We start from the raw sequence: 27,733 nt of genomic DNA on the forward strand, positions 1-27,733 counted from the left end.
GTGCAACACACAAAAATCGTTCGCAAGCACTATCAACGTCTCAAGGCTCTTTCTCCCTACCTTGGACACACTGTGCACCAAAAGGTCCTGTGTCGCGGACGCCAGAATAATTGTCACTGTCCCGTTAATCGGGACGGCAATCGCCGGGCGGATTCTAAGGGCTGGCGTCAAGGCCCTCCGAAAACGCACCACGAAAGCGCGGACAATTTAGAGTTGGTCCTTTGGCGCGCCAGCGAACGCCGGTTGTGGTCCAAAGACCGAGTCAGAGCCGAGAGTCGATAACACAAACGAAAACGAAATATATTCTCAGTTAAGGCAATACAAATAACACAAACACGTGCACACTCGGCTGGTACCAGTTACAACTTCACAATATAACTCAGATGGTGTTTACACAACGGGAGCTAAACAAACAGATCACACGCTACAAATGCAATCGCATGCATTACCACTATTCAATGACCGTTAAAGTCCTGAATATACAATGGCGTATCCAGTCCGCAATACTTGGACGGTAATCGAATGCTTCTCTTCAAGGAAACACTCACGCCAGCTCCAGCGTTGATCGTCGTAGCTCAACCGTCGTCGTGACTTGTCACGGCTCACGCGGCGTCGTCATCGGATTCTTCCAGATCCACGACCGACTGACCACACACCATCATAAACACGTCTTCTTTGGCTAACGGAGCCACACTTCGCATAACTTTACCATCACCGGGCCGACTGACCCGCTCACTGACTTGCCGACTCCCTTCACTGACTGAACTGCCTGCACTGACTGACTGGCCTCGTCGTTTGCACGCTTTTATCCCTTCTTCCCCGGTTTCTAGAAGCGTCGGGATGTTTCTTCTGCGTGCAGTACAGCTAAGCCTGGGGAAAGGGCGAGAGCTTTCTCGTATGTTCGAATCGCGACGGCATCGCTCGCGGATGCGTCACCCTCTCCTTCTAGAAAGATCCAGGCCTTGCCAGGCGTTCGATCGTGTTTACGGCGTCTGGCTGAGTGGGTGAGGAGGATGCGGCGCGCCGGCGTCTTTTGATGCTTGTTTTTTCGTCTTTCGCGCTTCTTGGGCGCGCGATTCGCGCCGTTCTGTCTCGTAGCAGTTTGAAAGCGGCCTCGCGCGCGCTTTATAACGCGATCGTTTGTGACACAAAAAGACACTGCCACGGAAAAAAGTACAAGAAGGCCCTAAATGATTTCCGGTGCGACATTCTTGTACTCACTGTTCCGACAGCGGCCTCTCGTCAAGACGGGCCAACAGAGCAGCTAGTGGCAATATGCGCGAGCTGAAGCGAGGATATTGACAAAGAACGTGTTTTATAGTTTCTTCGCTGCCGTATTGGTTGCAAGCCGCACTGTCTTCCATGCCGCTTCAGAACGCAAAAGATTTAGTGAGAGCGACAGCAAGCCACGGTTGGCAAAGTACCGTTGTTTCAAAAATATTTAACTGGGGCTAAGGGGGCCACCCCCTGCAGAGCAGAGGCGCCTGCCGAAATCACATCACTCGCGTGGTGTTCGGCATGAAGTCTATTTTGACGTTCTCTAACTTACTCTGAATTGGACTGATTTGTTGTTACGTTTCATTACGAAGGATCAAGGAAATAGCATTGCCTGGCGCGCACTCACACGACCAGTAAATCAACGTCGCAGATCAGGTAATAGGGACTCGCGAAAGCTGTTACAGTGACACGGGAAACTGTGTGTCGTCGAGGTACAGGAACCAACAGTTATATAGGTTCGAGGCGCCTACGATAGTTTTGCAGGAGACGACACCCACAAAAGAATTATACTAATGGGCGTGACATGATAAGTCGTTTGTTTAAACGTCCACGGTGCTTCAGAACATATACAAGCGGTGCATAATTTCGTACACGCACAACAATGAACTGGCCCCTTTCATGGCGTTATTTACAGCAGCGCATGTATTTCCATTATCTCATAGTGCCTACCCTCTGGTCGTTTTAGATGTCAACCTCTCTGACTTGTCAAGAACCTCTGCACTGACTATAACTTATGTCTTCAATGGTCGATCAAACGTCTAAAGCATCTCTTTTAGTCAAAAAATCAACTGGGGTATCTTAAAGGACGAGCGTAAGTATTGGAATAACAGAGAGCTGCGCTAGATGGTAAGTATTCATTCTAAAAAGACAGGGCGTGCAAACACGGACACAAGAAAGAAGTCACGGCACCACAATCAAATAAATGCCTTAACGGTTATCTTTCACGTAGACCCCCACGCATGCCGAATTGATAGGTTCGCCTGTTGCATGGGCATGCGCAGATAATTTTTCGTGCCTTCTTTCTTTTCCACCGTTGTGCGTCTCTTCAGTTGTTAGTCGGCGTTTGTGGTGTTGTGACTTCATGCGTCCGTGTCTGCACGCCCTGTCTGTTTCAGAATAAACGTAAGTACTGTGTAATGCTTGGTTCAACAACAGGTCTAAAGACAATTTTTTCCCACATATTTGATAAAATTTGGCAAGTTTGAGGAAAGCTGGATCCCAAAACTAACGAAACGTGATATCCATCGAACAAGCTGCACAAAGGGAACACATGTAGCACATAGGAATATAATTGTGTAATACTTATCACCCTGGCAAGATCTTTCATGTTCAGTCTGCAAAAGGTAATTGTGTGCTTCTGAGCCACCCATAGTCGCCCACGCAGGGTTTCGTGATCAATTCGGTGAGGCTTATATTGCTTTGAAGCCAATTATCCTTAGATAACTTATGTTGATCAATTAGCCAATTTTAAGATTTGTTTAGATAACTGAAGGATTCTAAAGATAGTTTGCTTTCAGCACGCAATAGCTTTCGCAAATTATCAAAAAATAAAATGTTTCCGAAATAGCGGAAGTTTTGAAGACTTTTTCAAATGCAGCGAACCCCCGTAAAAATATTTTTAGTGGTTTCTTTGCAGCGCAGTTTGCCTATATCTCGCATATTAAAGATAAGCGCCGAGGTAAAACTTTGAAATTTTTGCTTAGCCTTAGTTTAGACATTCACATTCTCACAACCACAAGCACGCATATGCTCTTTCTCACATAAAAATTACAATGACTTCACAACGCACATAAAATATGCACGCCCTTAATGCATCGCTTCTAGTAAAGCTTTATATAGATTTATGTAATTGTGAAATTAATTTAAATGCACTCCAAAGGTTCGGGCACATAGAGACATCACATAACTGCACGTATATATACAGAATATGGCGGTTCCTACATCAACACCTAGTACAATGTGTTCCACAATCAAGTAATATCCAGGACCGAACAAAATAAGATAACTTTCACTGTTCACACGGTCACATGACCTATCAGTTTTGATTTGTGACATACATAAGGCATTCGGGAACGGACACAGTAAGAAAATGCCGCAAGGTCTCTGGTGGGAACGTTCGTAGAAAAGCCATGGCACAAGAATATCCGAGATGGTGCACAGCCGCATGGTCCTGTCAGTAGTCTTCGGCCGTGGGAAAAGGTCAGCGCATAAGAGTAAGCCTTAATGCAAGAACAGCCCTTGTCGCGAAGGGACTTAAAAGTTAAAACACAGCATTTCACTGCATGCTTCCGTGTAAGGGACACCGACACTAATCCGAGCCCTTGAGGACGGCAGGGTCTTCGTGTCTTGCTTGGACCGGCGCACTTACGTGGAAGTTGGTACACAGCTCACTGAATGTGAATGGCATTGTACTGTGGAGTGGTGCAGCAAATGCTAAGGCTTCCACAACGCTGACACAAGTGCTGCCGAACGCCGTCAGGCGGCTAAGATGACGTATTGCACATAGCGCGTGATGACGGTAACATTCCTTCATGAAGTCTTCACTTACGAACACTACGCTACGCGTCTCAAACGGTAGGATGCTGAACAGAAGGCACACATTCCGATCTCCAGTCTACAGACTTGTCAAGAGCTCAGTTTGTCAGTTACGTTAGGTTTCCTTTTTTTGGCGCGAGAGCGACGAATGCCATGATTCGCCATTGTCAAGAACTTAGGAACTTAGGAGCTTGTTAGCACGAGCTCTTCAAGAGGCAACCGCGATGCTTGCTCCTTCTGACGTCACGAAAGATGTCTCCTCCGTCATCTTCGTGGAGCCGCGTATGACGTCGTGGTCTGGAACGACTACGTCCACGGGTCCAGCCCCAACCGCTGTGGCCGTGGAAGTGGCGTTCCAGGATCGCGGCAGTTCGGGAATCTTGGGTGTGCTGGCGGGCACGGGCGAAGACCTCTGGAACGTGCTGAAAGACTCCAGCTTGGGCTTGTCCAGCTGTGAGTGCACCACGCCGTTGACGCGTATGGGCGTAGCCTCGGCTCCCGTGTAGGCGAACAAGATGTGAGCCTTTTGATTGGCGCCCAGACCCAGCGTCGTGACCGTGCTTCGCGAGTCGTCGTCGATGTACTTCATCGGGTCGGGCGCGCTGACGCCGTGGCTCTTGATTTGGTGCTCCTGACCGGCGTATAGGTCAGGTACGAGGGACGTGACTTGGTCTTCGGACGAGTAGAATTCCTTGTGGTTAGGCTTGGCACAGAGTTCTTCGGCGGTTGTCTGGAAATACAGAACAATGTGAGCATAGTCTTTTAAATAATAGAAAACAACATTCAACATTTTGATCACTGTCTACTTCGTAGAAAATGAAATATCTTAAAGCACTATAACATTGCTTAATTGAGCGAAACCATTTTGTTCAAGTGTTTCTTGAGCGGGACAACTTATTAGATTGCTACAAAAGAAAACAATGGTATCAATATAGATGTACTTTGAATACTGCAAAAGATTTCAAGTTGTATATGATCGTTCTATGACACCCACTTCAGAAAGAGCGCTATTTCACGTGCAGATTCCAAGTGCTATGGTTTCCATAATTTTTAGATATGTATTGGATAATACGCTTAGGTAGGCAAGATGATCAAGTATAGCGTTCGTGAAAAAATACCGGTCAGTAAGTAGCATCACACCGAAAGTGAAAGTCTATTAAAGACGTACGGACCTGAAGCTCAATTATTCAGTGATACGCAAGCTAGGCGGGTTCTGTAATAATTAAAGATACCAGCGAATACGTGCATTTTTCTTCTAAAGCGTCGCGTAACGAAACATCAAACAACTATAAATTGCATTTTCCATTAGGTTTTTTCTTTTTAGTGAATTGCTAAGCAGAGATGTAAACGGCTTGGGATTGGAAGGAAACAGACAAATGTATTAACCAGTTTAGCATAACCGATATGCTACCCTGCACAGGGGAAACGGATGGGGGAGATTGGTGTGGCTACTACGCTTATTAGGGTGAATACAATGAAAATGGCCATACACGCGTGTGCTGCAAATATCTTTCTTCACATAAGGTGGTAGTGCCGTTGACGCATTTGAGAAAGTAAATTATGCCGAGGAATCACACATATATAGGCAGAATTATTATGGTCGCAATAAATCGGCCTCTACAGGTACATGAGCGATGTAAATGTGTGGTAGAGAACATGGACGACAAGTAGACGGGGAAAAGCACAAGGGACTGCGCTTGTCGCCTTCTACTTGTCGTCCGTGTTCTCTACCGCGCAGTTACATCGATCGCGAATCACCAACTGGCACAATCGTCCACATTGATTGTCTACAGGTACGTTGCCGCCCCCCTTGACCAGTTGCGAAGAGGTAGAAGCACGCACCTTGGAGGATGCCTTGTCTTTCCTATTCAGGGTGCTTGTGTTCTTGTCAGCCTTCTGCAGGTTACAGTTCTTCAGCAAGCTGCCCACGCTGGAGAAGCGCGACAGCCTCGTAGGGCAGTCGCGAGCACTGGCCGGACCACCGCTCCCGGTACCCTTGTTCCACATGTTGCTGTTGAACACCACGGTGCTCGTACTGTCCGTGCTGTTGGACGTGACCCGCACCATAGACGAATGACTGTTGCGCTTGGGATTAGAGTAGGCGCACCAGGAGGCCGCCTGCGGTCCGGCCCCGCGGTTCTTCTTGAACGTCCCTGTTGTGGCGAGCTGAGTCCAGGCTGCCCGGGCCTCCGGATACTGGAGCACCCTCACCACGAAAATGAGGAAGCCTTGCATCGAGTTGCACACGCAGAAGACGTACTGGAACACGGTCCGAGCTTCGCCCACGGCGAAGACACCGAAGATCCACGTGACCCCGAGCAGCGTCATGACGGTGAAGGCGCCGCGGACTTGGGCCGCGGTGATCGGTAGAGGGTTGCTGGCAGCGCCGGAACCGGAAGCGGAAGTCGAGTTGTGGTTGACGGACTTCGAGGTGGCGCCGGACATTCGTGGCTTGAACAGCACCCGCGTCACCATGATGAAGACGAGCAAGTTGACGAACAGGATGAAGCAGGAGATGCCGAGGAATGCAACGTAGTAGATGTATGGGTTTCTGGATGATATCACGCAGCTGAAGAAAAAGCAAAAAGAAAACAATGCAATGAAAATTTGTAACAACGAGGAGCATGAATTTATATTGAATGAAATCGAGAATTGGACGTAATCTCGTCTCGTCGCGAAGCAATGGCATGGTAGAAATAAAAAAGGAAACGCCAACCTAAATGGGGTTGTCTCAAAAATATGACGTTTCGTCTTCCACACGCTTCGTATGGAAGCCTAAACGTTATACTTTTTAGACAACTACATTTTGGTCGCCGTTTCCTTTTTCTTTATTTCTATCATGATATAAATTTTGTGATATAGCGCATTCGCTGCGTCAGGCAATTTTCCATGCGTGCCAAATGTTCGCGGAGCTCATGACACAAGCATATAATGCGAAGCTAGCAGCGTCTAAGGAGAAGCGTCAGCACGCAATTGCTTACTAGTCATCTTGGCTTCTGTAAGGCTCCAAATCTATGGCCAAGCAGGTGCCAACAATGACTGCAGGAATACCTATGAAAGAAAAAAAGATACCAGCGGAAAGACAATTAAGTGATCATCAGGCAAAATAAATTAGCACTAAGCGGAATCATAACATAAACGAAGTTGCTGAGTGAAGTTCCATACATTTTCGTGGCACTAGCAACGAGTAACACTATCGTTACTCTTCCAAGCACTTCCAGTCGAGCACTTACTTCCAGTTTCCCGAATGTTCAGAAAATGTGTCTTAGAAAATAAAACTGGCACAAACTCAATGTTTTTGGTTCAAGTCAAGAGTTATATTCGATACATGAGCTATCGGACCATAGATTACCTAAGATAAGGGCGAACTAACTGTCCGGATAATTAAGGAAAATTAAGTGAACGAGTTGTTTGAAAGAGCAAACGCGTTTCTCGTCAGCAGCTGAAATTGCTGCGGCACCTGGCGGAGAAGACCTCAACTATGAGCTTCCCTCTGGGTGGCTTCCGAGATCCGCTTCGGCAGTGCGACGAAACACGAAGTTAAGCAAAGGAAGACACCACAGAACACAATCACTGACGCCCGCGGGCCACTCTCACAGCTCTTGGTGCCGCATTAATATCCGTTTAGTTATTTTTCGTAACCGTCTGAGGTCAGAAATCAGAAGCAATTTTAACTAGCGTTCGTCGATATTGAGAGACCACGTGAATTTGCGAAAAGCATTAGTTACCCCAGGCGATGAGAACGCGCTTGAGCATGAAACAGGTCTCGGAAGACGCGAACACGTGCACCAGCATTTGGTACATGTTGGCTGCCTCGACACCCATCCAGGCGAGGCAGGCGAGCAGGAAATAGTGCGTGGCCACGGCCGTGCCCAGGCACAACTCGATCCTGGGGAAGCGTTGGTGCAGTGATCCAACAAGAAAGGCCATGTTTAACAGCAGCATGGCAGAGCACAGGTTGAGAAGGATCTTGCCCGAGCGGTCTTTGTTGAGGCACCTGTCAGGGGAGAGAAGGACAGGTGACGCGTTGCCGTATGAATACAATGTCTTCCATCTTCTGTTTAAGGGATGAATATTCTTGAACTCGGGGTGTCGGTAGAGCCAACGTTTTGACAAGAGGACTTCTGTTCTTCAAGGCTGCAACTTTTCAAAGTTGCAGCCCTGAAGAAGGCAAGTCCCTTTGTCGAAACGTCGGCTCGAGCGACACCCTATATTCACGATTTTTTCATCTCTTCAAGCTTCCATATTCCTCCGAAATTCTGTGACGTAATAAGACGTACAGCCCGGAAATAGAATATGGGCCGCCCCAGAAGACAGTACATCCTAGCGGAACATGTCACTAAGTCACGTGACGGTAACCACAGTAACACTTGCGTGCGACCAGCACTGACGCATGTCGGTTAGCTTTAGCTAGGCATGATGGCTAATGTCGACTAGCGTTAGCTAGCCACTATTATAACACCAACGTTGTTTCGCTTTAATCGTAATTCAACATTTTAGTGACCTGCAAATATTTTATTTTTATTAGCATGTATTGAAAGATTGCCCCGCAGTGCCCTAGGGCGTCACGGCAGGAGGCGTTTGGGCAACGAATAAATATATTCAGACTCAAGGTGGGAGCCGACAGATGTAATCACAAAGTGCGGATATATTGAACGGGCAGGAGAAAGCGCCTGCAGAGAGGCTGGCCGACGTTTCGATAGGAGCCTCTGTCTTTGTCAAAGGCGCCTTGTCATCCTTGGCGCATTTATCGATACGTCGGCCAGCCTGTCTGAGACAGTCTCCTGCTCATCCAAGCTATGCGAATAAATATATTGTTACTTATGCAGTGCACTCTCTGTTGGATCAAGCTGACTGGTTTATTGTATGGGCAACATTGAATCAGCGAGCATGTTTGTATTGGTTTGGTACTTCAGAATTTCGTCGTCATTATTATTACGCCTTGAGATCTATTCAGGGTTCCTTGTGTAAGCTTTGTTCGTTAATACAGGTTTTGCTATCGTCCTTTACTATACGAACTTGAGTGTCGACTTTCTGCGCCGGGCAGAAAGGCAGTCTCACACGAGCTCCTTTTTGACTGCCACGCAGCTTTACTCCTTCTATTAGACCAAGAAGCTGGGCATCTGACCTTTGCATTTGCACGAGACTTACGATTACGTGTGTCTAACGCGATGTCTGTAGTCTTTTGAAAACCAGCTCTGTCGCACCATTTTAATGCGCCGACTGGGCGACGATAAGCCCTCTCGTCTAAACGATGGCTCCATCGAGAATCCCTGTTCAGCGATTTCTCATCACTTCACGAACACATGTCTCCCTTAAGTTATGCCTTGTTCGGAGTGTTACTACTCAGCACTTCATTCAGTTGTGTTCTCTTTCTACGAGTGTTACCACCACTAAGCATCACCTGGTTCTATGTGAATTTGTTGATAAGAAACGTTCTCGTTCTAAGTGAATGACCTGGAACCTACTCACCTGAAAATTGAGTAGGTTAGAATGGTGAAGAACAGTCCGACAATCGACATGATGCATCCGACGTAGGATATGAGCGAGAGAATGCGGTAGTGCTGAGGTGCCAGTGACATTCCGGGTAGTGGATCCTAGATAAAAAATATAAAAAGGGCGAAGGATAATTATCAGGCAGGCACGCAGAGGCTTATGCTTGTGATCAGATACAAATATTCCCTTCAGGCGCGAGTTACGATCAACTGTCTATGAATGCGTCAAATTCACAAACCATATCTCCAAGGCACTCAATATTGCAATACAAGAAAGAAAATGAAGTAATGTGTTGTTTCGTGTGAGCCCTGTTCTATTTTGACATAAAAATAATTAAATCATATGCTCCAAATGTATGTAGTTTTTGGTTGCGTTCATTTCAAGAAAAGAAAAGCAAAGCTCTTGACATTGGTTCTGGAACGCGGCGCATCGAACGACCTGTCGACCATCGTAGTGTCTTCATCAAAGTGATCCGCTACAGTCATACGCAGAACACTGAGGTTAAGTCAAGACATATTCACTATGCAGAAGGTTCAATTCGTCTAATGAGCAATGTATCTTGCTCTCTTTTGGCCACAAGTTGACACAATTAGCATAAACAAGTTGTGCACACAAACGTAGCCACCACCACTGAAGGGCATATATTCTACGAGTGAGCAAGCAACTTTCTTTAGGCCGGACATTAGTCTTGAACCCTAATACAACTGCTGTGAGTGGCGAACAACCAGCCGCGTGTGTCACATCCCTCATTTTCCTATCACCACAGGTACTACTGCTAATATTACGTCTCTTTTTACAATTTTCGTGATGAGCAGCTTACAATATCACCGACGCACCTTAAGGGGAAGCTGTACCTTGCATCGAAATACAGAGAAAAATGCGAAAATTCTTTTTTCTTACAATTGCTGCTACAATATTTCTTTGGTAGATTCATTTGGAAGACGTTAAAATCTAGTACCATCGCTGAACGGGCTTTTTGTTCAGGCAGCTAAACGTGCAAATATATGTGAATAAATAGGAAATTTAAGAAAACAGGTATTTTGTTTGCAACTAAGGAACTCAGCAAATAAAATGATTATCCCAATTCTGCGAGATGCATCAAATAATACATCTCAATCACAAAGAATCAATGTAATATATAAAGCTGTAAAACACGTAACTTATCTGGGAGCTTGATTTTTGCCAAGCTCTCTTAGACACTGTCAGCGCTTCACCTATCAGCGCGCTCAGTGAACACATTTTAAATCATTGCAGTTTTCTCTTGAGACCCTCCATTCAAAGAAATCAACTCATCTACCATGAGGTACATGTATTGAAAATGAATATTTGTTCAGGCCACATGAAAACTAAAAGAACAAGTACGAACGTTCGGCAGCTGTTTACAAGTCCTCCTGACGAAAAATTGGCGCAGGAAGTAATATGTCCCGTTTTCATGTTCTTCCGTATCACTAAGGCTGTGTAAACTGGAAAAACCTCTTAGCGCGCCGCACTGCAATCGCCGCTGCATGCATGCGTTGTCATCAATGTTCACAATAAAACCGCCACTCTACCCAAATCATTCGCATTTGCGGCAAAGCCAGAGCGCCTAACAAAGGACCGAGCAGCGTCAATCTCACAAAATGACATACCAGAAGCAGGGAAAACGCCGTCATGTGGGTTGATGTGCAAACAGTAACGTTTCCCGACTGATTGGTTGTTACGCCCGTGGTAGACCACTGTTTACCTGGAAACGAAAGGACGTTTTGAGGGCTCTGAAAACATCACCTGAGGCGAGATACAAAATTCTTCCAAAGAGAGAGAAATAGAGGGAGGGAGTGAAATACATTATATGCGAGAAGAGGGGAGGGTGACCGGAAAATAAATATTCCTTTTCCTGCACTGAATAAGGATGTGCTAAGCGGAGACAGATAGGAAGGGAAGAAACAATTAACGAGAGAGAGAGAGAGAAAAGGTGAGAACGCCTACATAGGCATTTTACGCGCGCACACGCACACGCACGCACACACACACGAACATATAAATGCGTGCGCGCGCACGCACACGCAAGCTTATGAGTTTTATAGTCGTTCAACGAGGACGGTTGATCACAGGGTCTACTGTAGCGTCTTGGTCGTTTTCTGATTTGAAGGTCGTACGCTCCAGCACTCCACGATTGATTGCTCTGAAAGCAAACCCGTTTTTACTGCTTAGACCGGCGTCTTGGATACCGCTATCAATCGAGGATGTAGGGAACGAGACGTCTGCTTACGGCTGCCTGTCGCCTCTCGAAGTGTCATTCACTAACACGTTTGCTTGCCGCGTTGTCGTGGTTGACAGTGTTGCCTGCGGCCATTGAGGAGGCGAGGTGACCATCGAAGAAGTTCCTTGTCGTTGTCCTCACTGTAGCCCACACCGATTGTCCCTTGTGACATTCTTCAAGATCAACATGCCATGAAAGGCCATTGGCCAGTCAGCAGTGATAATCAGGGAGAACGAACTCTGGTTGCTCTCGATGTGCATGCGAAGGCACCATTGTACTGAGATCGATTAAACAGAATGTTGTCGTTATAATAGCCGATAACCTACGTTAGTCTACGTTAGCAAATATAACTAGTTAACGAAACCACATTTAGTTACATTTAGAGAACAGTGATTCACATTAACCTATGGTATTCACCAATCAGCCAACGTCACTCAAAGTCAAAGCTAGGTGGGATTAGGAATCATTCAGCCAGAAATAGTACTAGCTGATATTAGCCCATAGTAACCAGTGCTGGAAGCAGGCGAGTAAATACAGTATGCTAGGGCACCACCGTTTACCACTTACCGTACACATATTGCCAGGTGGTATACTCTGACTTGCTTACGCTTATACTATCCACTGCGATTTCTTGTAAGAAGTGACGTACGGCTTTTTGAGTTTGACGCAGCTAATAAGAAGAAAGAGAACGCTGAACGGTACTCACGGCGTTCATCCCAGAAAGCACAGACGTATCTCTCAGCGCTGTAAGTCGGGTAGGAGTATATCAAGGGATCCGTGAGGTTTTCTATCCTGCGGTCTCCAATCTTGGCTGATAGCACGACTTGTCCTGCAAACGTGAGACGGGTTTGTCACTGACACATCGAACTTCACTCTGTCCAGAGCTCTAAGTGGTCAGTCGGCATAAGTGGTCATTGCGAGAGGCGAGGGTCGCCGAGAATTATTGCTCTACGAATCTTTTGTCCACGGACGCAATCCGCTGGAACCTAGCCGTGTACAGCTACGTCGAAAAACAATAAGACTACTGTGCTCTGACCCACTCACCTGTGCTAACCAGGGACGCTGGACCGTAGCGGTGTGGCCGGAAGAACTTGTCGTTTCTGTAAGACACAAACGAGATGCGCGGCCCTTTCTCCACTTCGTGTATGGGGCGATAGGCTTCGCCAGCGGCTAGGAGAGAGTTGTTGATGGCCATCGACAGCGCCTCGAATGGAATCGTGATCACAATGTTCTGCGCAGAAGCCATGGCAACACAGAATGCATCATAACTCTGCGGATGAGTATCTTCCTTGTTTCAAAATCCCTATAGTGTCGTCATACTTTGACACAAGCGGCTCTAGCGTAGTTTCAAGCGTACAAATTAACGCGAACTGTATGAAATGTGACGTCACGAAACATTCACTATGTACTATCTCCGCTTTCCATCTTGAAAAAGAAGAGAAAGACGCACTATCTGGCATATCGCGTATCTTTTCGTTTAGGTAGGGCGTATTAAACGGAATGGAGACCTTCTCAGTCGGCTGCGGCAGAATATAAAGTGGCGCTTAATGAGTATTATATTAAATTCCAAAAAGCACTTATACGCCATCCTTCTACCTCATGGTCATTTTTGCCCTACTAGAATGTTGTCCTGGTGTTAACTACATTTACCGGTTACCTACAGTTACCGATACTACCTGTCATTAGGTGCATATGCCCGCGCAGTAATGCGAAAGTGGTGTTAGTAGATTAGGCGTGCGCAGGGGGCAGGGGGGCGGCCACCCCCCTAGTCACCTAAGGCCGGGGGGTGCGCAATGTCTGCCCCATACATTGACTTAACAGGGAGGGGGGCGCTGCGCCTTAGCCCCCCCCCCCCCCTGAAGGGGAACCCTGTGCACGCCTATGGTCAGTAGCACTATAAGATAATGTTATGCTAAAATAAACAAATGCCTGCGACAATTTCTACAGATAATTGCAGACAAATTGCCGATAACCTAAGCTTTAAAGCTAGTAGGGCTGTATTTAAATAACAAGCAAAACAAGTTATCAGTAACAGCCGATACACAGTATAAACAATAACTAGCAGATTTCCAAGCCTCCACTAATGCTTAAATCATGCACAAATTTGATATTCTGGTTATTTAACCGTACAACATACTTTCAGTGCAACGTCATATAATTTGCATTTCGCATTTTCGGAACTGATGTGTGCTTTGTTTAGTTGTGTATTTTGCCTGTATGAATATTCAGAGACGCTTTGTAAACTTTTTTTGTATGTGTGTGATTTTGTCGTGTGTACATTTGCAACTTGCTAGTTGTTCATTTTCCTGAAACTTATGTATTGAAATCTCCTGTCAGTGGGTTGATCTCGAAGCGTGTGAACCGTCATGAACTTCGGACTGACAGAGTGGCCTTCGTCAGGCTTGTTTGCCTTTAGCCCTTGCCCCTGCATTGAGCTCTGCATTTTGCTTACTGTAAGCGAAGTACTACTTACTTGCCGTATAACCTAAAAGCCTAAAGATGTAAATAATTTCGTACTATCTCACGTGAAACCACAGAAACAGCGTATCATTGGCGTATTCGTGTTCCCACTCACTTCTTCGCCGTCCTGGTCGTCCACGTCGCCAGAGAACTCCTCGTGCAAGTAGTGGTCCCCGTTGGAACGCAGCGAGAAGCTCAGGAAGTCCTGGCCCTGTGACAGCAGCTTGGGAGACCAGGCGACCGCCTTGACCACCAGGTTCTCATTCTCGATGATGAGCGCTCCGGGTCCCAGCACCACCTCCGAGGTGAACCTCTCCACCACCGAAACCAGCCTGCACGCCACCGGTTATCGCTCGTGACGTCAGCTTGTTACCCATCGCTGCGGCTTCGCATTCAACTTGACGCTGCGGAAGCTGTCTAAGCAGCTGTCTGCCGGTTCGATGTGCACCACCGTCACTTGTCCAGAACACCACTTGAATTATTTATTTAATTAAATTTACTTAAACAAGTGATTAATTATATGCTCACTGTACGGACGGGAATTTCAATTCAAAGGAATAAAAAAGGAACACAATTAAAGCACAATTCGTACAAATACTGACCCGCAATTCGCGGGATCGAACACTGGCCGCGGCGGCCGCATTTTCGATGGAGTCGAAAATGCCTGAGGCCCGTGTGCTTTTTAGGTGAACAGTAAAGAGCCCCAGGTCGTCTAAATTTCTGGAGCCCTCCACTACGGCGTCTCTTATAATCATTATTCATATCGTTTTGGGGCGTTAAACACCAACAATTATTATTATTATTATTATTATTATTATTATTATTATTATTATTATTATTATTATTATTATTATTATTATTATTATTATTATTATTATTATTATTATTATTATTATTATTATTATTTTGTGCAAACATGTAAAATAAAATAATTGAGGCAGAAAGATTAATAATGCTAACAATTTACTTATAACAACATATTAGCGCAGACGGTGAACAATAAAATTATTAGGCGGTGAAGGAAACCAACAAAATAAATCTTATTGAACAATACACAAAGGGGGTAAATAGGCAATCAGCGTTTTAACGACTCTCTCATACCGATGTTCACGGTCACTTTTAATCGCGATCTAGCCTGATTCGGATATAAGTTGAACCTCTTAAACGAGTATTTACAAAATCATAGAAAATATATGGCGTGGATCATTTAATGGACGGTGAAGGCAAAAGAGCACGGAATGTAACCGTCCTGTGTTCATGTGTCTTGATTTCCCTCGTTCCTTGAGTTACTCGCCAATGTTTCCAGCGATGAACCAAGTGGTCCAAAGCCAGGGTTTTATTACGTGCGTGAAGCCCCCGTGATCCATACAAAGTAGTTGCTTACTTCTCGACAGCCACTCCATTGGCGTCTCCTTCTTCGATGACACTGTCATTCAGAGCGAGGAAGTTGCTGATCACGTGAATCATGGCTTGCGCAATCTGAAATTGAAAAAAAAAGTGAGGGGCCATACCACTGTGAAGGTGAATGGCCAGCTAAGCTACACAGAGGTGACAGAATTTCGAACCATAGCTAATCGCATTTTTAACCATAGCCAATCACACACCCTGCAACTAAATCCGAAATGTCTGTCCAGAAAGCCTCTTTTAACGCGATATCGTTAAAGAGCCCATTTCGCAGAAATTAGTGTGTCGGTGTCGGCGTCGGTGGCGGCGTCTTTCGTTGTGAGCGAAAATTCAGCGTTGTCCGTGAGCGCGAATTCGAGGTAGATGCGAATAAAGAAATAAAGAAACAATGGCTGCTAATGGGAATGAGAGACAGAAGAAGTCGGCTTTTAGCTAACACTTACACTTCTACTTCTACTAACGTTTCCTACTGGAACATGCCAATGGCTGCTAATGGGGAATGAGAGACAGAAGAATTCGGCTTTTAGTTAACGCGCACGCTGCGAATTTTTTATTGTTCAACAGCGCACAGGAAAAATCTCCCACCGGCACCACCTTGTAGGTCAAGATCTGGTGCTAGCGTTACGACTGGTTACGCACTACTACGACTACGACTACGAGGGACGAACGGGTGCCGCCTTAAGAAGCTTCGCCCCTAAAATATTTGGTTCGAGTCGGACCGGGGATTAGAACCTGCGACCCCTCGCTCCGTGGCGGGATGCGTTTAGCCGCTCGGCCACCAAGCATACATTCGTTAACATACCAACGGCGAGCTAGTTATTACACCATTTAGCGTTGGTGGTACGTAGATCTCGGAGGTCCTTCAGCGGCTTGACGATCACCTGCGAGATGGCGCAAAGGGCCCAAGGGAGCGTTTTTAAACGGCATTGCCCCACCGTGTGGCCGTGTTTCCTCGCGCCGCACGCATGGATGTTTGAGCCGGAGGGCGTTCGCGCTCTGGCTTGCCTAGCGGCACGGTTTAGGTGTTCACCTAGAGGCGAAGCTAGGCTAGCGATTGGGAAGGCGATACGAACACGGTATGATTACGCTATCGCGTTCTGCTTTTAAAAGTGAAGAACGAGCGTCCTCCAAGTTTTTGAAATTAATATATGGTCCTTTACGGTTTTCCATTTGAGCAGCATGCGTCTTTTAGACCAGACATGCGTCGTCCTTTCTGACCTGCCACATGCGCTTGGCTGTCTGTGCACGATCTTATTTTCGTGTTTATTACCACTCGTCCGTTCCCTTCATTTTTAGTGGACCAATGGTGAGTTGTGGGGATTTGCCATATTTATGTGACACATGCTTTTTGCCCGCGTACGAAGGCCACACCCTTGCCATTTCACAAACTTGCATATTACTGCTTCGCTGTAGTAATGCAAGTTTGTGAAAACGGGTAAAACTTTTTTAACTGTATGAAATTTTGCAAGACGTTTAAGCAGTAATTCTCTTTGAAGGCGGAAGCCTTAGACGTCTCATCAAACGCGAAAATTGACCATCAGCGTTGGCGTCAACACGAGTGATGCAAAAAGTCGTGACGTGGTGAAACACCATACGACGTCATGACGACCCATAACATCAAAAATTGTGACGCCATCATGACGCTACTATGACGTCGTCACATAACGTGACGTCACAGAATGACATCACATGACATCGTCGCTTGGTTAAAGGTGGGCCCATTGCGAAGGCAGTGAAAAAAGAGGTTGCGATGCCTTCGACCCGGAGGCAGTGCAAAACTATGTTAGGTGCAGAAAGCTTTTGGAGGTGGACGAGAGAAGATCAATACAAAGACTGAGAAGAAAAAGTAGAAGATGACTTTTGCCTCCGAGTCATGTTAGGGGAATGCGTAAGGGACCCTGTAGGACGATGAAGTGGATGCGCTTGAAAGACGAGGACGAAGAATAGACGGGACACACTGCCGTGAAAGACGAGGACGAAGAAGATGCGCAGTGCGTGTCCCGTCTATTCTTCGTCCTCGTCTTTCAAGCGCATACACTTCATCGACAAACAAAACCAACTGGCACAACTAAGTGCACTGACCCTGTAGGAGTTTTTTTAGATGCGAAGCATCTTATAGCGGAGTTCAAACCGGTGGTGGTGTGCGGCGTGCCCGCCCTTACTTCGCATGCGCATACCCTCTCCACACACCTCCTCTCCACTCCCCTCACCACTCCTCCTCTCCACATCCATCTCCCCTTTCCCCCTGTCCATTTTCTCTCTCCCCTTTCTCCTCTACACTCTTCCTCTGAAACGCGGGCTAGACATGCCGAAATTCTCTCCTGCGCAACGCCGCGCTGAGCGCCAACGCATGCGCGTCCCTTCCCCCTCTCTCTCCTCTCCTACGCTGCCCCCCTCTCTCGCCCCTGTGGAACGCGTTCCCCGCTCGCCCTGTGAGAATTAACTGCCAGGCTAGAGGGAAGACAAGACGCGCGTAGCGTTCCTCTTCGCGTTCTACGACGCGAGGTCGGTAGCATGCCCAACGAACGCCAACGGAACGCGATCGTGCAAGTGCTCCGGCTTCGCATCGCCTCATGGTCCCCTTTAGCGGGAAATGGTGTAATTTTTTTATCGACGCAGACATGGGCAAGTTGTCTTCACATAGGCAACGTAGTAATGCTCGCTATTTGTACCAATGGCCTGCGTACGGAGCGCCCAACTAAACCTGTCTACTGGCAACGTGGCCTCCGCGATGAGCTCTGGCAACGCTGGCAAGGTTTGGTACTGCGTACGTTGCGTTCGTAAAGGCGTCGCGTGCGTAAGAATGCCGCGTTTAGCGTAGTGCTAATGAGCTGAAGTTCCGCGCATGCGCTCTGCGCAACACGGGGCGTTATTACGTACACAGCACTAAAACTGACTATTGATTTAATTCTTGTGATGATCAGAAAAATAGAGCGAGTAAAGCACTGCGTGCTGTACTTAAATGTGGGAGGGGATAAAGCTTCCCTTCACCCTAAGGGTATCTTCATATAGTCGCAATCACATGCTGACGCGCGACTGGCGTTGAACGTTTTGAAGCTCTACCGTGCCAGCTACGTATCTCCTAAATATTGTGGTATGGGACCCTGCAACTGGCACCAATCTCGCTGCACACTCAACATAATATTTCATAGTAATGCTTTACATGTAACATGCAGGAAAGCTAGAAACATGATCTGGATCTCTGCGGCACTTTTCTTGTTTTCTGAACGGTCTAATGACATACATTTTCCGTTGATCATGAAACACAATATGTCCTTACATGGCAAACTTCTGGGGACAATGAGCCCTCGGACGTCTTCTATGGTGCCAAGTGCTATGTTGCTATGGTATGAGCAACACGTAACTGTTGGGCACCTTCTGGGGAAGGAGGCCACTGGTGATTTACACGACACCTCCTTAAGGAAATGATTGCTTCCAGGGCTGCCAGGTTTAGCTACTTTGCGCCGGTTTGGCTGCTTTGTTAGGCCGGTGGCGGCAGAAAGAACGACTTGGCTGCTTGGCTGCATTTTGGCTATTTCTGGTTGCCTCGATTTGAACCAAAGTATCGATATCTTCTGACGTCGCAGTCCCCGGCGTTCGAGTAGCGGTGCCAAAAAAAAAAGTCACAGCATTGCCGCAAGGACGAAGCGATGAATGCGATAGCAACGAATGGAATGTCATACGAAGAAAGTTTAGCTGCTCACTGATTTGGCGAACACGGCCGCTGCGGCAAGCGAAGTGACTTTCGTACGGCCTATGGCGTCAACGCAAACATCGCGATGAAAACGATAAGTGTGCGGGGAGGATTCAGAGCCTGAATGTCCAACGGGACGGAATGTCCAACGAGCCTGAATGTCCACTATTCGACATTCCGTCTCGTTGGACATTCAGGCCGCAAGCGGCAGCCCCGGTCCTGCCAAAGACAGGCAGGATGACGACCTAAGCGCCCCGCTTTCCTCTTGAGCCATGTCGCGGGTGACAGTGAACGCGCTTCCCCCAAGCTGTAGCACCTCAGAGATGTGCGTACCACCAACGGTAAATTGTGCATATGAGGAGTCTCAACCTCACCTCAACTAACGGGCCGCAGTCACGAAATTTATTCTCCAGCAATGGACAGGTCAATGAAGAGGTGGAAGTAGGGAGCGGGGAATGAGGAGGAGGGTGTCATCTAACGTCGCCGTTTCAACCAAAACCTTTCCATACTTCGGGCAATTTCTGAAGGGAACTTGACGTCAGGTTTCGATAAACATACTGATCTCCAGAATAAATGAAACCTGGATGGATTCGCCTTTTCGGTCGTTTTCAAGATTGCGATAGCAGCAGCAGGTGTTGCTCCCAAGAAACTTCCGGTCACTTCAATTATCACTCTCTAACACCGAAGCAGAAAGCATGCTTTTGAAGTTGTGCCAGAGTAAGGAAAGACTCTTTTTCCGCTTTCAGGTAAAAATAAGGCGCTCAAAGTGAAGGACTAACTCTTATAATGTTGTGTGTGCAGCTCAGTGAAATATTTTATAAAATATTTGGCCAGACACAGGGAGAAAAGTGTTGAAAATGTGCCGGTTACTCGCTAAGGCTTTTGTTCCTCGCCAACGCTACTCGGCTACTCCGGCGCACAAAACCGGAAGTCGTCCAGCAGCTTTAGAGTTCTTTCTTACACGCTCTTAGTTTAACACAAAGGTACCGCAAGGGGTGCCTCGTGAAAAGGAAAATTGGGGTAGCTACGCACCAGTCGTGCGAAGGCTGAGAAGCAGCGGAGCTGGTGGCTTTGCCCTCCTTCTTTCCCTCCTCCTTGCCCTCACTTTCCTTTCCCACCGTTGCTATTCTACATTATACAAGCCTATTCTATTCTTTACCCTGTCACCTCTTCTTTTCCGTTCTCCTCACCATCACTTCCCTTTCCCACCCCTTGCTATACTATATAATACTATACTATACTATACTATACTATACTATACTAGAACAATGACGTCTATGTAGCTCATGAACATACTTCGACGAGCGGACTTGTCTTATGCAGCCTTGAAGAAGACAAGTCCACTTGTCGAAACACTGGCTCCAGCGACACCCGGTGTTCCAATGATTTTTCATTGTTGAAGCATAGTTGTAGTATACATCGTGCGAACAGTCACCTTGATATCCTTGATGGCGTAGTCAACGATGGGCTCGATCTTGTCGGCGAAGTTGCGCAGCTGTTCAGGCCTGATGCTTCTCGGATCATGCGTCAGGTGCTCCAGCTCGGAGGTGATGTTCTCCGCCGCCTGGAAGCTCTGCGCAAGTTACGAGCAATGCATAAACACCGAGTCACTCTACTTGAATTTCTAGGACTCGCAATCGCAAATGTTCGCAGCCCAGAGTTTCCTGCAATATTTACTAGAGGAAACTGGCACCGCGATTGATGGGAATGATGCGTAGTACATGGATTTGCCTACTCCTCGTGCTTACGGCTTCGAACGCACTTTTAGCTTTGTTTCGGATGAAACAATGGCTCGCCGTGAATCTCAGTCATAGCTGATTTGATTCGGTGAGCCTAAAAATGGCAAAGAGTTGAAGTGGGACTGCTGAACGTTTACTGAACTTCGTCTTGCGACAAAGCGGATGGAGGCCACACGGAGCTGCGCGGAGCCGAAAGAACGAAGCTTTGGCAAATTCTTGTACTACCCATCATTCCCACGCTGTCTGAAGCGCCACGCGTTGCAGCTCCCATAGACAATAGCACCAGATTGCACTCTAGTGTATTATTAGATGTGAAGCATCTTATAGCGGAGTTCAATCCGGTGGTGGTGGTGTGCGGCGTGACCACCCTTACTGCGCATGCGCAAACCTTCTCCACTTCCCCTCTCCACTCCCCTCTCCACTCCCCTCTCCCTTCCCCCTCTCCACATCACCTCACCCCTTCCCTTTCCCCCTCCCCCTCTCCCCTTTCCCCCTCACCACTCCACCTCTGAAACGCGGGCTCTACATGCCGAAACACTGCTTCGCATCGCCTCATGGTCCCCTTAGGGGGAGATGGTGCGATTTTTAGATGCGAAGTATCTTATGGCGGAGTTCAATCCGGTGGTGGTGGTGGTGGTGGTGGTGGTGTGCGGCGTGACCGCCCTTACTGCGCATGCGCATAGCCTCTCCACTCCCCCTCTCCCCTTTCCCTCTCCCATCCCCCTCTCCACTCCCATCTCCCCTTCCCCTCTCCACTTTCCCTCTCCCCTCCCCTCTCCACTTTCCTTCTCCCATCCCCCTCTCCACTTTCCTTTTCCCCTCCCCCTCTCCACTCTTCCTCTGAAACGCGGGCTAGACATGCCGAAATTCTCACCTGCGCAACGCCGCGATGAGCACCAGCGCATGCGCGTCCCCTCCCCCTCTCTCTCCCCTCCTACGCTGCCACCCTCTCGCACGCCTGCCGACTGCGTTCCCCGCTCGCCCTGTGAGAATTAACGGCCAGGCTAAGGGACGACAAAACGCGCGTAGCGTTCCTCTTCGCGTTCCACGACGCGACGTCGGTAGCATGTCCAAAGAACGCCAACGGAACGCGATCGTGCAAGTGCTCCAGCTTCGCATCGCCTCATGGTCCCCTTTAGCGGGAAATGGTGTAATTTTTTTTTCAAACTGTATGGTTCTCAGAGGGTTTGGGTGGAAACGTAAGGGTGTAAGATGTTTGTCACCTTGTATCGGCAGTGCTGAGCAGAGACCTTCATCCAGCTGGTCTGGCCGTCCGCCAGGAGGCGGCACTTCCGTCTCGCGTACTTGTACTCGCTAGCTGGGTTGTAGGCTCCGTACGGACACTCGACTTTGGCCACTGAACCGTGTGGAACGGGTTGCCAGTGGAAAGTGCCCTTATCAGTCTGCTGCACTTCCTCTGGGCACGTGTCTGCCCGCAAGAACAGAGAAAGTTTGCTGAAGTTTTCTGCTGGATTCAAAAAAGAAGGGTATGTGCAGGGTCGACCACATTTAAGCAAAACACTTCATAGGTATTCAAGCCGGCAAAATTAGAAAGTTTATTCTATTTCACGATGGAAATGTTCGTTATGTTATCTCTGACCATGGTGGCGATAAACACAAAAATTTTCTGAGTTACGTATTGAACATCATCATCTGTGAAGCTCAATTGAATACTAATGAGGTGTTAACCTTACATGTGTACGATCCTGTATACGAACGCCATCTTAATGGCACACGACGTCAAGTTGCCTTCCTGCTTCGAATGTTCCACAGAGCCGAACACGATAAGCACGAGCCTGGAGACAATGTCACGGGGTACGTGCCCTGGGGCCGCATTATGAAACTATTACTTTTGGCAATGGTGTCGCTTTGCGTGACGTAGCATCACGCGAGTCCAATGATTGAAGTGGTTGCTTGCCCGCCTTTCTTCTACCAGCAAATCCGCGGGCACTAACAGTGATATTATTGTGGTAACTAGTTCTATGAGAATTGTCACTTGAAGTCTCCTTATGCTTGAGAACCACGTCGTTTTAATTGTCGTATGATGAAATGCATAACGTCGAGCATAAAAGGACTTGCTTTCCACGCTGAGCGCAAGAAAGTAACGAAAGGCTTCGTTTGTACCTGAACATGGTGTTTACAAAAAACCAGTTCACGAACTCGTTCAGTACGTGCCAGCTGGAGGAGGTTACAGCAGTGCCAGTGCGCCGTGAATGCAAGTGGACAAACGCTCTCGTCCAAAATCACGATTTTCAATGTCTCTTAAATACATTATACATACCCTAATTGAGACGCCTATAATGAGGCACAATTTCCGCGGTATCGAAAAAGCCCTCGTTTCAGAAAGATGTACTGGCGCGCTTTCGTCTTGACGAGCTATCGTCCGTAATATTTGTTTGCAAGTGTTATTATTCGCCTCGCATTGAAGTCGATACAATCTTTACCCAACGTGTTGACAAGAAACAGGACCGATTGATTTGTACCGCCCATCTGCATCGAGCATCATGGAATGTTGATCAAGGATGTCATATTCTGGAGACTAAATGCTTGTAGGGTAACGCGTGACATTATATGGGATACCTTTGGCGATACAGGTGAACTCCAGGCTAAATCAACTTCAGGAATTTTCGTTGCTCTTCCGGAAGCGACTTTTGTTTCCTATGGAATGTGGCTTTGGGCAGATCAATCAGTCGCGTCTCTACCTCGAAATACTCATAAGTATTCTCGATCAACAACACTCAACTATGCTTTTTTTCGCGTTATTAAAGGAATTTTACAGCGTGCAGTACATCTGGAGGCGTATGTCCGAAGAAACAGTCGGTCAACCTTACGTACCCTTCGTGTACCCCGCTGTCGTGCGTAAAGAGATATTAGGCAGTTTTCGAATAGGGTAAGCTAAGTTTTGCCTTAGCGTTTGTCGCCACTGCGCATGCGTCATACGCTATCCTCTCGGGTACCCCAGTTAGGTGACTGAAATTGCGTATCGTACCACACGAACGCTACCACTGCGTATACTATTCAAAAACTCCCTGTTACTGGCTGCGTTGATACGGTAACCCAATTTGAAGTTTAACTTACCATGACTTGTCAGAAAAGACAACCAAGACGCGTTTTGCAGATCAGTTCTGCGGAATCCCACAAAGTGACGGACGGACTAAGAAGGGGAAACAACCACCCGTTTGCAGCACATGCTACATACGGGTGGTTGTCTAGTTTCCCTTTCTCAACCCTTCCACCACCTTCCGGGATTCCGCAGAACTCATTTGCATAATATGTGTCCATGTGCTTCGAGTCGTCGATAAATTAGCCCTCGCACTGCCAATTGCTAGCTTCCTGCTTAGCTCAACTGGTAGGGCGACCACCCCAGAAAGGCGTTGGTCCCGGATTCAGTTCCTGGACCACGACGAGTTTTTCGGCAACTAAAAAGCTTTCTTTCTTAGATATTCGTATGGATTTCTTCGTGGCTTCGTGCTACAAACGGGTGGTTGTCAGTTGCCCTTTCTCAATACGGGCTTTGTTATGTCCCGCTGGCATTTCCTCTCAGCGTACCAACCTCGGAGCTCGCAAAGTGGACCGCCATAGCCCGGTGTGCAATGACATGTGAAGCTGTCGATGCCGTCTTCACAGTCTCCGCGATTTTTGCACGGGCTCGACAGGCACTCGTTGATGTTCTCCTCACAAAGGTCACCTGTAAGTGAAAATTACACAACAGATATTTCACTACAACCACGCCACAATATACAAATGTCGGTGTCGCACTACCTCCGGCGTTGGGCCACCTTTGGCCAAGTGACTACGTAATCTGATGACGTAACAGCATGACGTCATCACTTAGTCACGTGACATTTGGTACCATTAGTGCTCACGCTGACGCCGGATTTTTTTTTACTCACAAGACATATCAGACTTTCGTCTTAACACTGAAACATATGCTGGGGCTTTACTACCCATTACCGTTTTGCTTTCACCTGGAAAATAACCTTGGTTTGTTTGTTTTCTTCGTGTTCTATCTATTCTTTCTCAACATCTGCTGGAACTCTCAAAGTCCGAAGCCCTACTGTAACAAAGTTGCAGCTTTGCATCTCGGTCATTCCGTGCCAAACGTCCCAGGCACTGCGCTCAACCCTCTCAGATTCTGTTCTGAAAAATTGCGGGCAGTCATTTTAGAGCACTGTATGTCCTCCTATAGAATTTTCGCAAGAAAAAGAAAATGTTAAGGAGGGAGCACAGTTGCAGTATCGGTTCACCACAAAGCATACAGTGAGACAAATTAGCGGACACCAATGGGAGCGAATAAGATAGCGCCATTTAGTTTCTAGCAACCAAACAGAGATTTAGGGCGCTCTGCGTAGTATTGTATTTTTGAGGGATTTTTTCAGCAACCTATCTTGTGTACACCTAGGCAACGTTAAAATCACTACTAAAGACTCAAAAAAGTTTGTCTTGTAGAAATGTTACAGGGGGGCAAATAGTGCACTAAAATGACTGTTCACAATTTTCTAGAAGTCTGGGAGGTTTCGCATGGAACAACCCACGTTATTAAGGCGAAAGCCTTATATGCCTCATCGAACGCGAAAATTGACCGGCTTCCCGCGTCGGCGTCTCCCGTCGGCGTCAACATGAGTGTTTCCAAAAGATGCTCATCACATGATGACGTCATCGTGTTACGTCATCATGACGGCACAGATCGCCAAAATTGTGACGTCACAGTGACGTCACGTGAAGTGACATGATGGTGTCATCACGTGCATCTTAGCTTGGTCAACGGCAGGCCGATCACGGACGCAGTGCAAAACCACGTGAGGTGCCTCCGATCGCGGAGGCAATGCAAGACCACATTAGGTGCAGAAAGCTTTCGGAGGGCGATAGTGGGAAGATCAATAGATCGACTGAGAAGAAAATGAAGATGGCTTTCACCTTCCAGTCGTCTTAGTTGTGTGTATAAAGGACCCTGTGGATATTTCCTGCGCGCCTTAACGTAACCCAACACTTTTTTGCTCGCATTCACTTTCGTAGCCGCAACCACCGCATAGCGGAACGAGAAAAAAAAAAGAAAGATTTATTCTCAGGAAACAACAGGTGTGCGCAGGGGAAGTGGGCGTTCGGGCGGATACAAGCACTCGAGTACGCCTGCCACAAGTGCCATCACGCATAACGCCGCAGACGGATGTGGCGCTAAAAGCGCTCCCGAATCCAGGAAATGAGTCCACGGGATTCGCTACATCCGGGTAGTGTGCTTCCTCACTGTCAGTTGTGTGCAGCATTAGGGGACACAAATTAAGCGTAGCGCCGAAGCTCATCTCAGACCTTGAGTGACTCTGCGAATGCATATCAAGGCGACATTTGGTTTGTTTTTTCGTTTACTCCCAAATTAGGAAGACGGGACAGGTTCGCGCAAATTTACAAAGCTACTTGCTCTTAGTTTGTGTTACTCGCCATTGGCTGGCAGCCTCATCTAACGGTATGTCCAACTGCATCCTAATATAAGATATATATAACACTATCATACTAACTTTGCAAATTTTGTCACACAGCTCAATAGTTGGACTAAGACCTAATTAAGATAATGTTGCGTGATTTAGTCTTCTTTTAGCTGCTAGGTCATATTTCTAATTTTATTATTTTCGTGCACTTATACATCGTTTTTTTGTTTCTTGCTTTTAATTTTTCTTTTTACTTTCCTAGTTTAAAGTTTATCAATGGAATTTTCGCATTACGAATGCAACTATATAGAGAGACCGGAAGTGAAAACTGGAAGTGAAATAATATCAGTACACTTGACTGAGAAGAAAATGAAGATGGAAACGTGTGACCTTTCCTCAGATCTATATCACAGCCAATCTGGACGCTGGGCATATCGTTAGGGAAGGCGGCCAACCAATGGCAAAGATGAGTTACCAATGTAGATGCATGTGAGTCCGGCCGCTGGCCATACTAATAATAACAATTGTTAAAAGTTTAATGTCCCAAAACCACGATATAATTATGAGGGACGCTGCAGTGCAGGGCTCCGGGCATTTCGACCACCTGGGGTTCATTAACGTGCACCTAAATCCACGTACACTGGCCTCAAGCATTTTCGCCTACGTCGAAAATGCGGCCGCCGCGGCCGGGATTCGATCCCGCGACCTTCGGGTCAGCGGTCGAGCACCATAACCACCGGGGCGGGTGCCACTGCTCATGTATATACTGTCGTACAGTTTCTTTCGTCTCCATTTTTCAGCGTTTCCAAAAACTATAGCTTATACTGTACTGCACGAAACTGAACACAGGCAGGCCTGCGTGACGCATGGCGGATGCTCGAGAGTTTACTGCACTTTTATCACTAGCGAGCTCGACAACCACTATACCACTTACACATTCGCACGTTCTCACTTAGCGCTGAACGCCTGCACGCCGACGCGTCAGGCGCTCATATCAGTCACGCAAGCGGAGTGTTGAAAACTCGCGCGCCCACACACACCCACGCACGCCTACACACGCACACCATGTTGAGCATTTCACCGCCCACGTGGAGTACATGCCGTTCACATTAGTGTCGCATCACATTTCTGAAAGTCGTCGCTTAACGAAGTCGTTAGCCATTAACAAGGCCATTAACCAATGCACCTCACCCATGACGCAAGCAACGAGTCAATACGTAAAGATAGCGATGATGACGTAACGCCTTGTGTTGAGAAATCTTTCTAACTAGTTTTAAAACTACGACGCTCATTGGCGTTGCCAGAAAAATTATGGCTCCACCCCTGATAGCATTACATAATCTGCTGCGTTGGCAGAGGCCAGATAGAATGCGAAAAAAGAAAACCCCCTAAATCTCGAAACCGTATGGGATGCCAAAATCCTGTGTTGTCCCGACATTTAGACTTCACATAAAATCTATCAACA

At 47.2% G+C, this 27,733-nt stretch overlaps 1 protein-coding gene across 1 annotated transcript in view; it reads right to left on the reverse strand.

Annotated features, from left to right (window-relative positions):
• Positions 1 to 1,154: 1,154 nt before the first annotated feature.
• The window catches only part of LOC119406322 (cadherin EGF LAG seven-pass G-type receptor 3), a 111,698-nt gene continuing 85,119 nt past the window's right edge, over positions 1,155 to 27,733 (reverse strand). The window contains exons 8-20 of the mRNA XM_049420046.1: positions 24,399 to 24,533; positions 22,069 to 22,274; positions 20,542 to 20,679; positions 15,393 to 15,487; positions 14,124 to 14,340; positions 12,593 to 12,779; positions 12,255 to 12,377; positions 10,938 to 11,032; positions 9,286 to 9,410; positions 7,542 to 7,810; positions 6,795 to 6,864; positions 5,656 to 6,382; positions 1,155 to 4,543 (exon numbers count right to left, since the gene is read on the reverse strand). Of these exons, the coding sequence (XP_049276003.1) occupies positions 4,022 to 4,543; positions 5,656 to 6,382; positions 6,795 to 6,864; positions 7,542 to 7,810; positions 9,286 to 9,410; positions 10,938 to 11,032; positions 12,255 to 12,377; positions 12,593 to 12,779; positions 14,124 to 14,340; positions 15,393 to 15,487; positions 20,542 to 20,679; positions 22,069 to 22,274; positions 24,399 to 24,533 (2,909 nt within the window). The 3' untranslated portion in view covers positions 1,155 to 4,021. The remainder of the gene's footprint in view (positions 4,544 to 5,655; positions 6,383 to 6,794; positions 6,865 to 7,541; positions 7,811 to 9,285; positions 9,411 to 10,937; positions 11,033 to 12,254; positions 12,378 to 12,592; positions 12,780 to 14,123; positions 14,341 to 15,392; positions 15,488 to 20,541; positions 20,680 to 22,068; positions 22,275 to 24,398; positions 24,534 to 27,733) is intronic.

The sequence above is a fragment of the Rhipicephalus sanguineus genome, chromosome 10, assembly GCF_013339695.2.
Source record: "Rhipicephalus sanguineus isolate Rsan-2018 chromosome 10, BIME_Rsan_1.4, whole genome shotgun sequence".
Taxonomy (NCBI): Eukaryota; Metazoa; Arthropoda; class Arachnida; order Ixodida; family Ixodidae; genus Rhipicephalus; species Rhipicephalus sanguineus.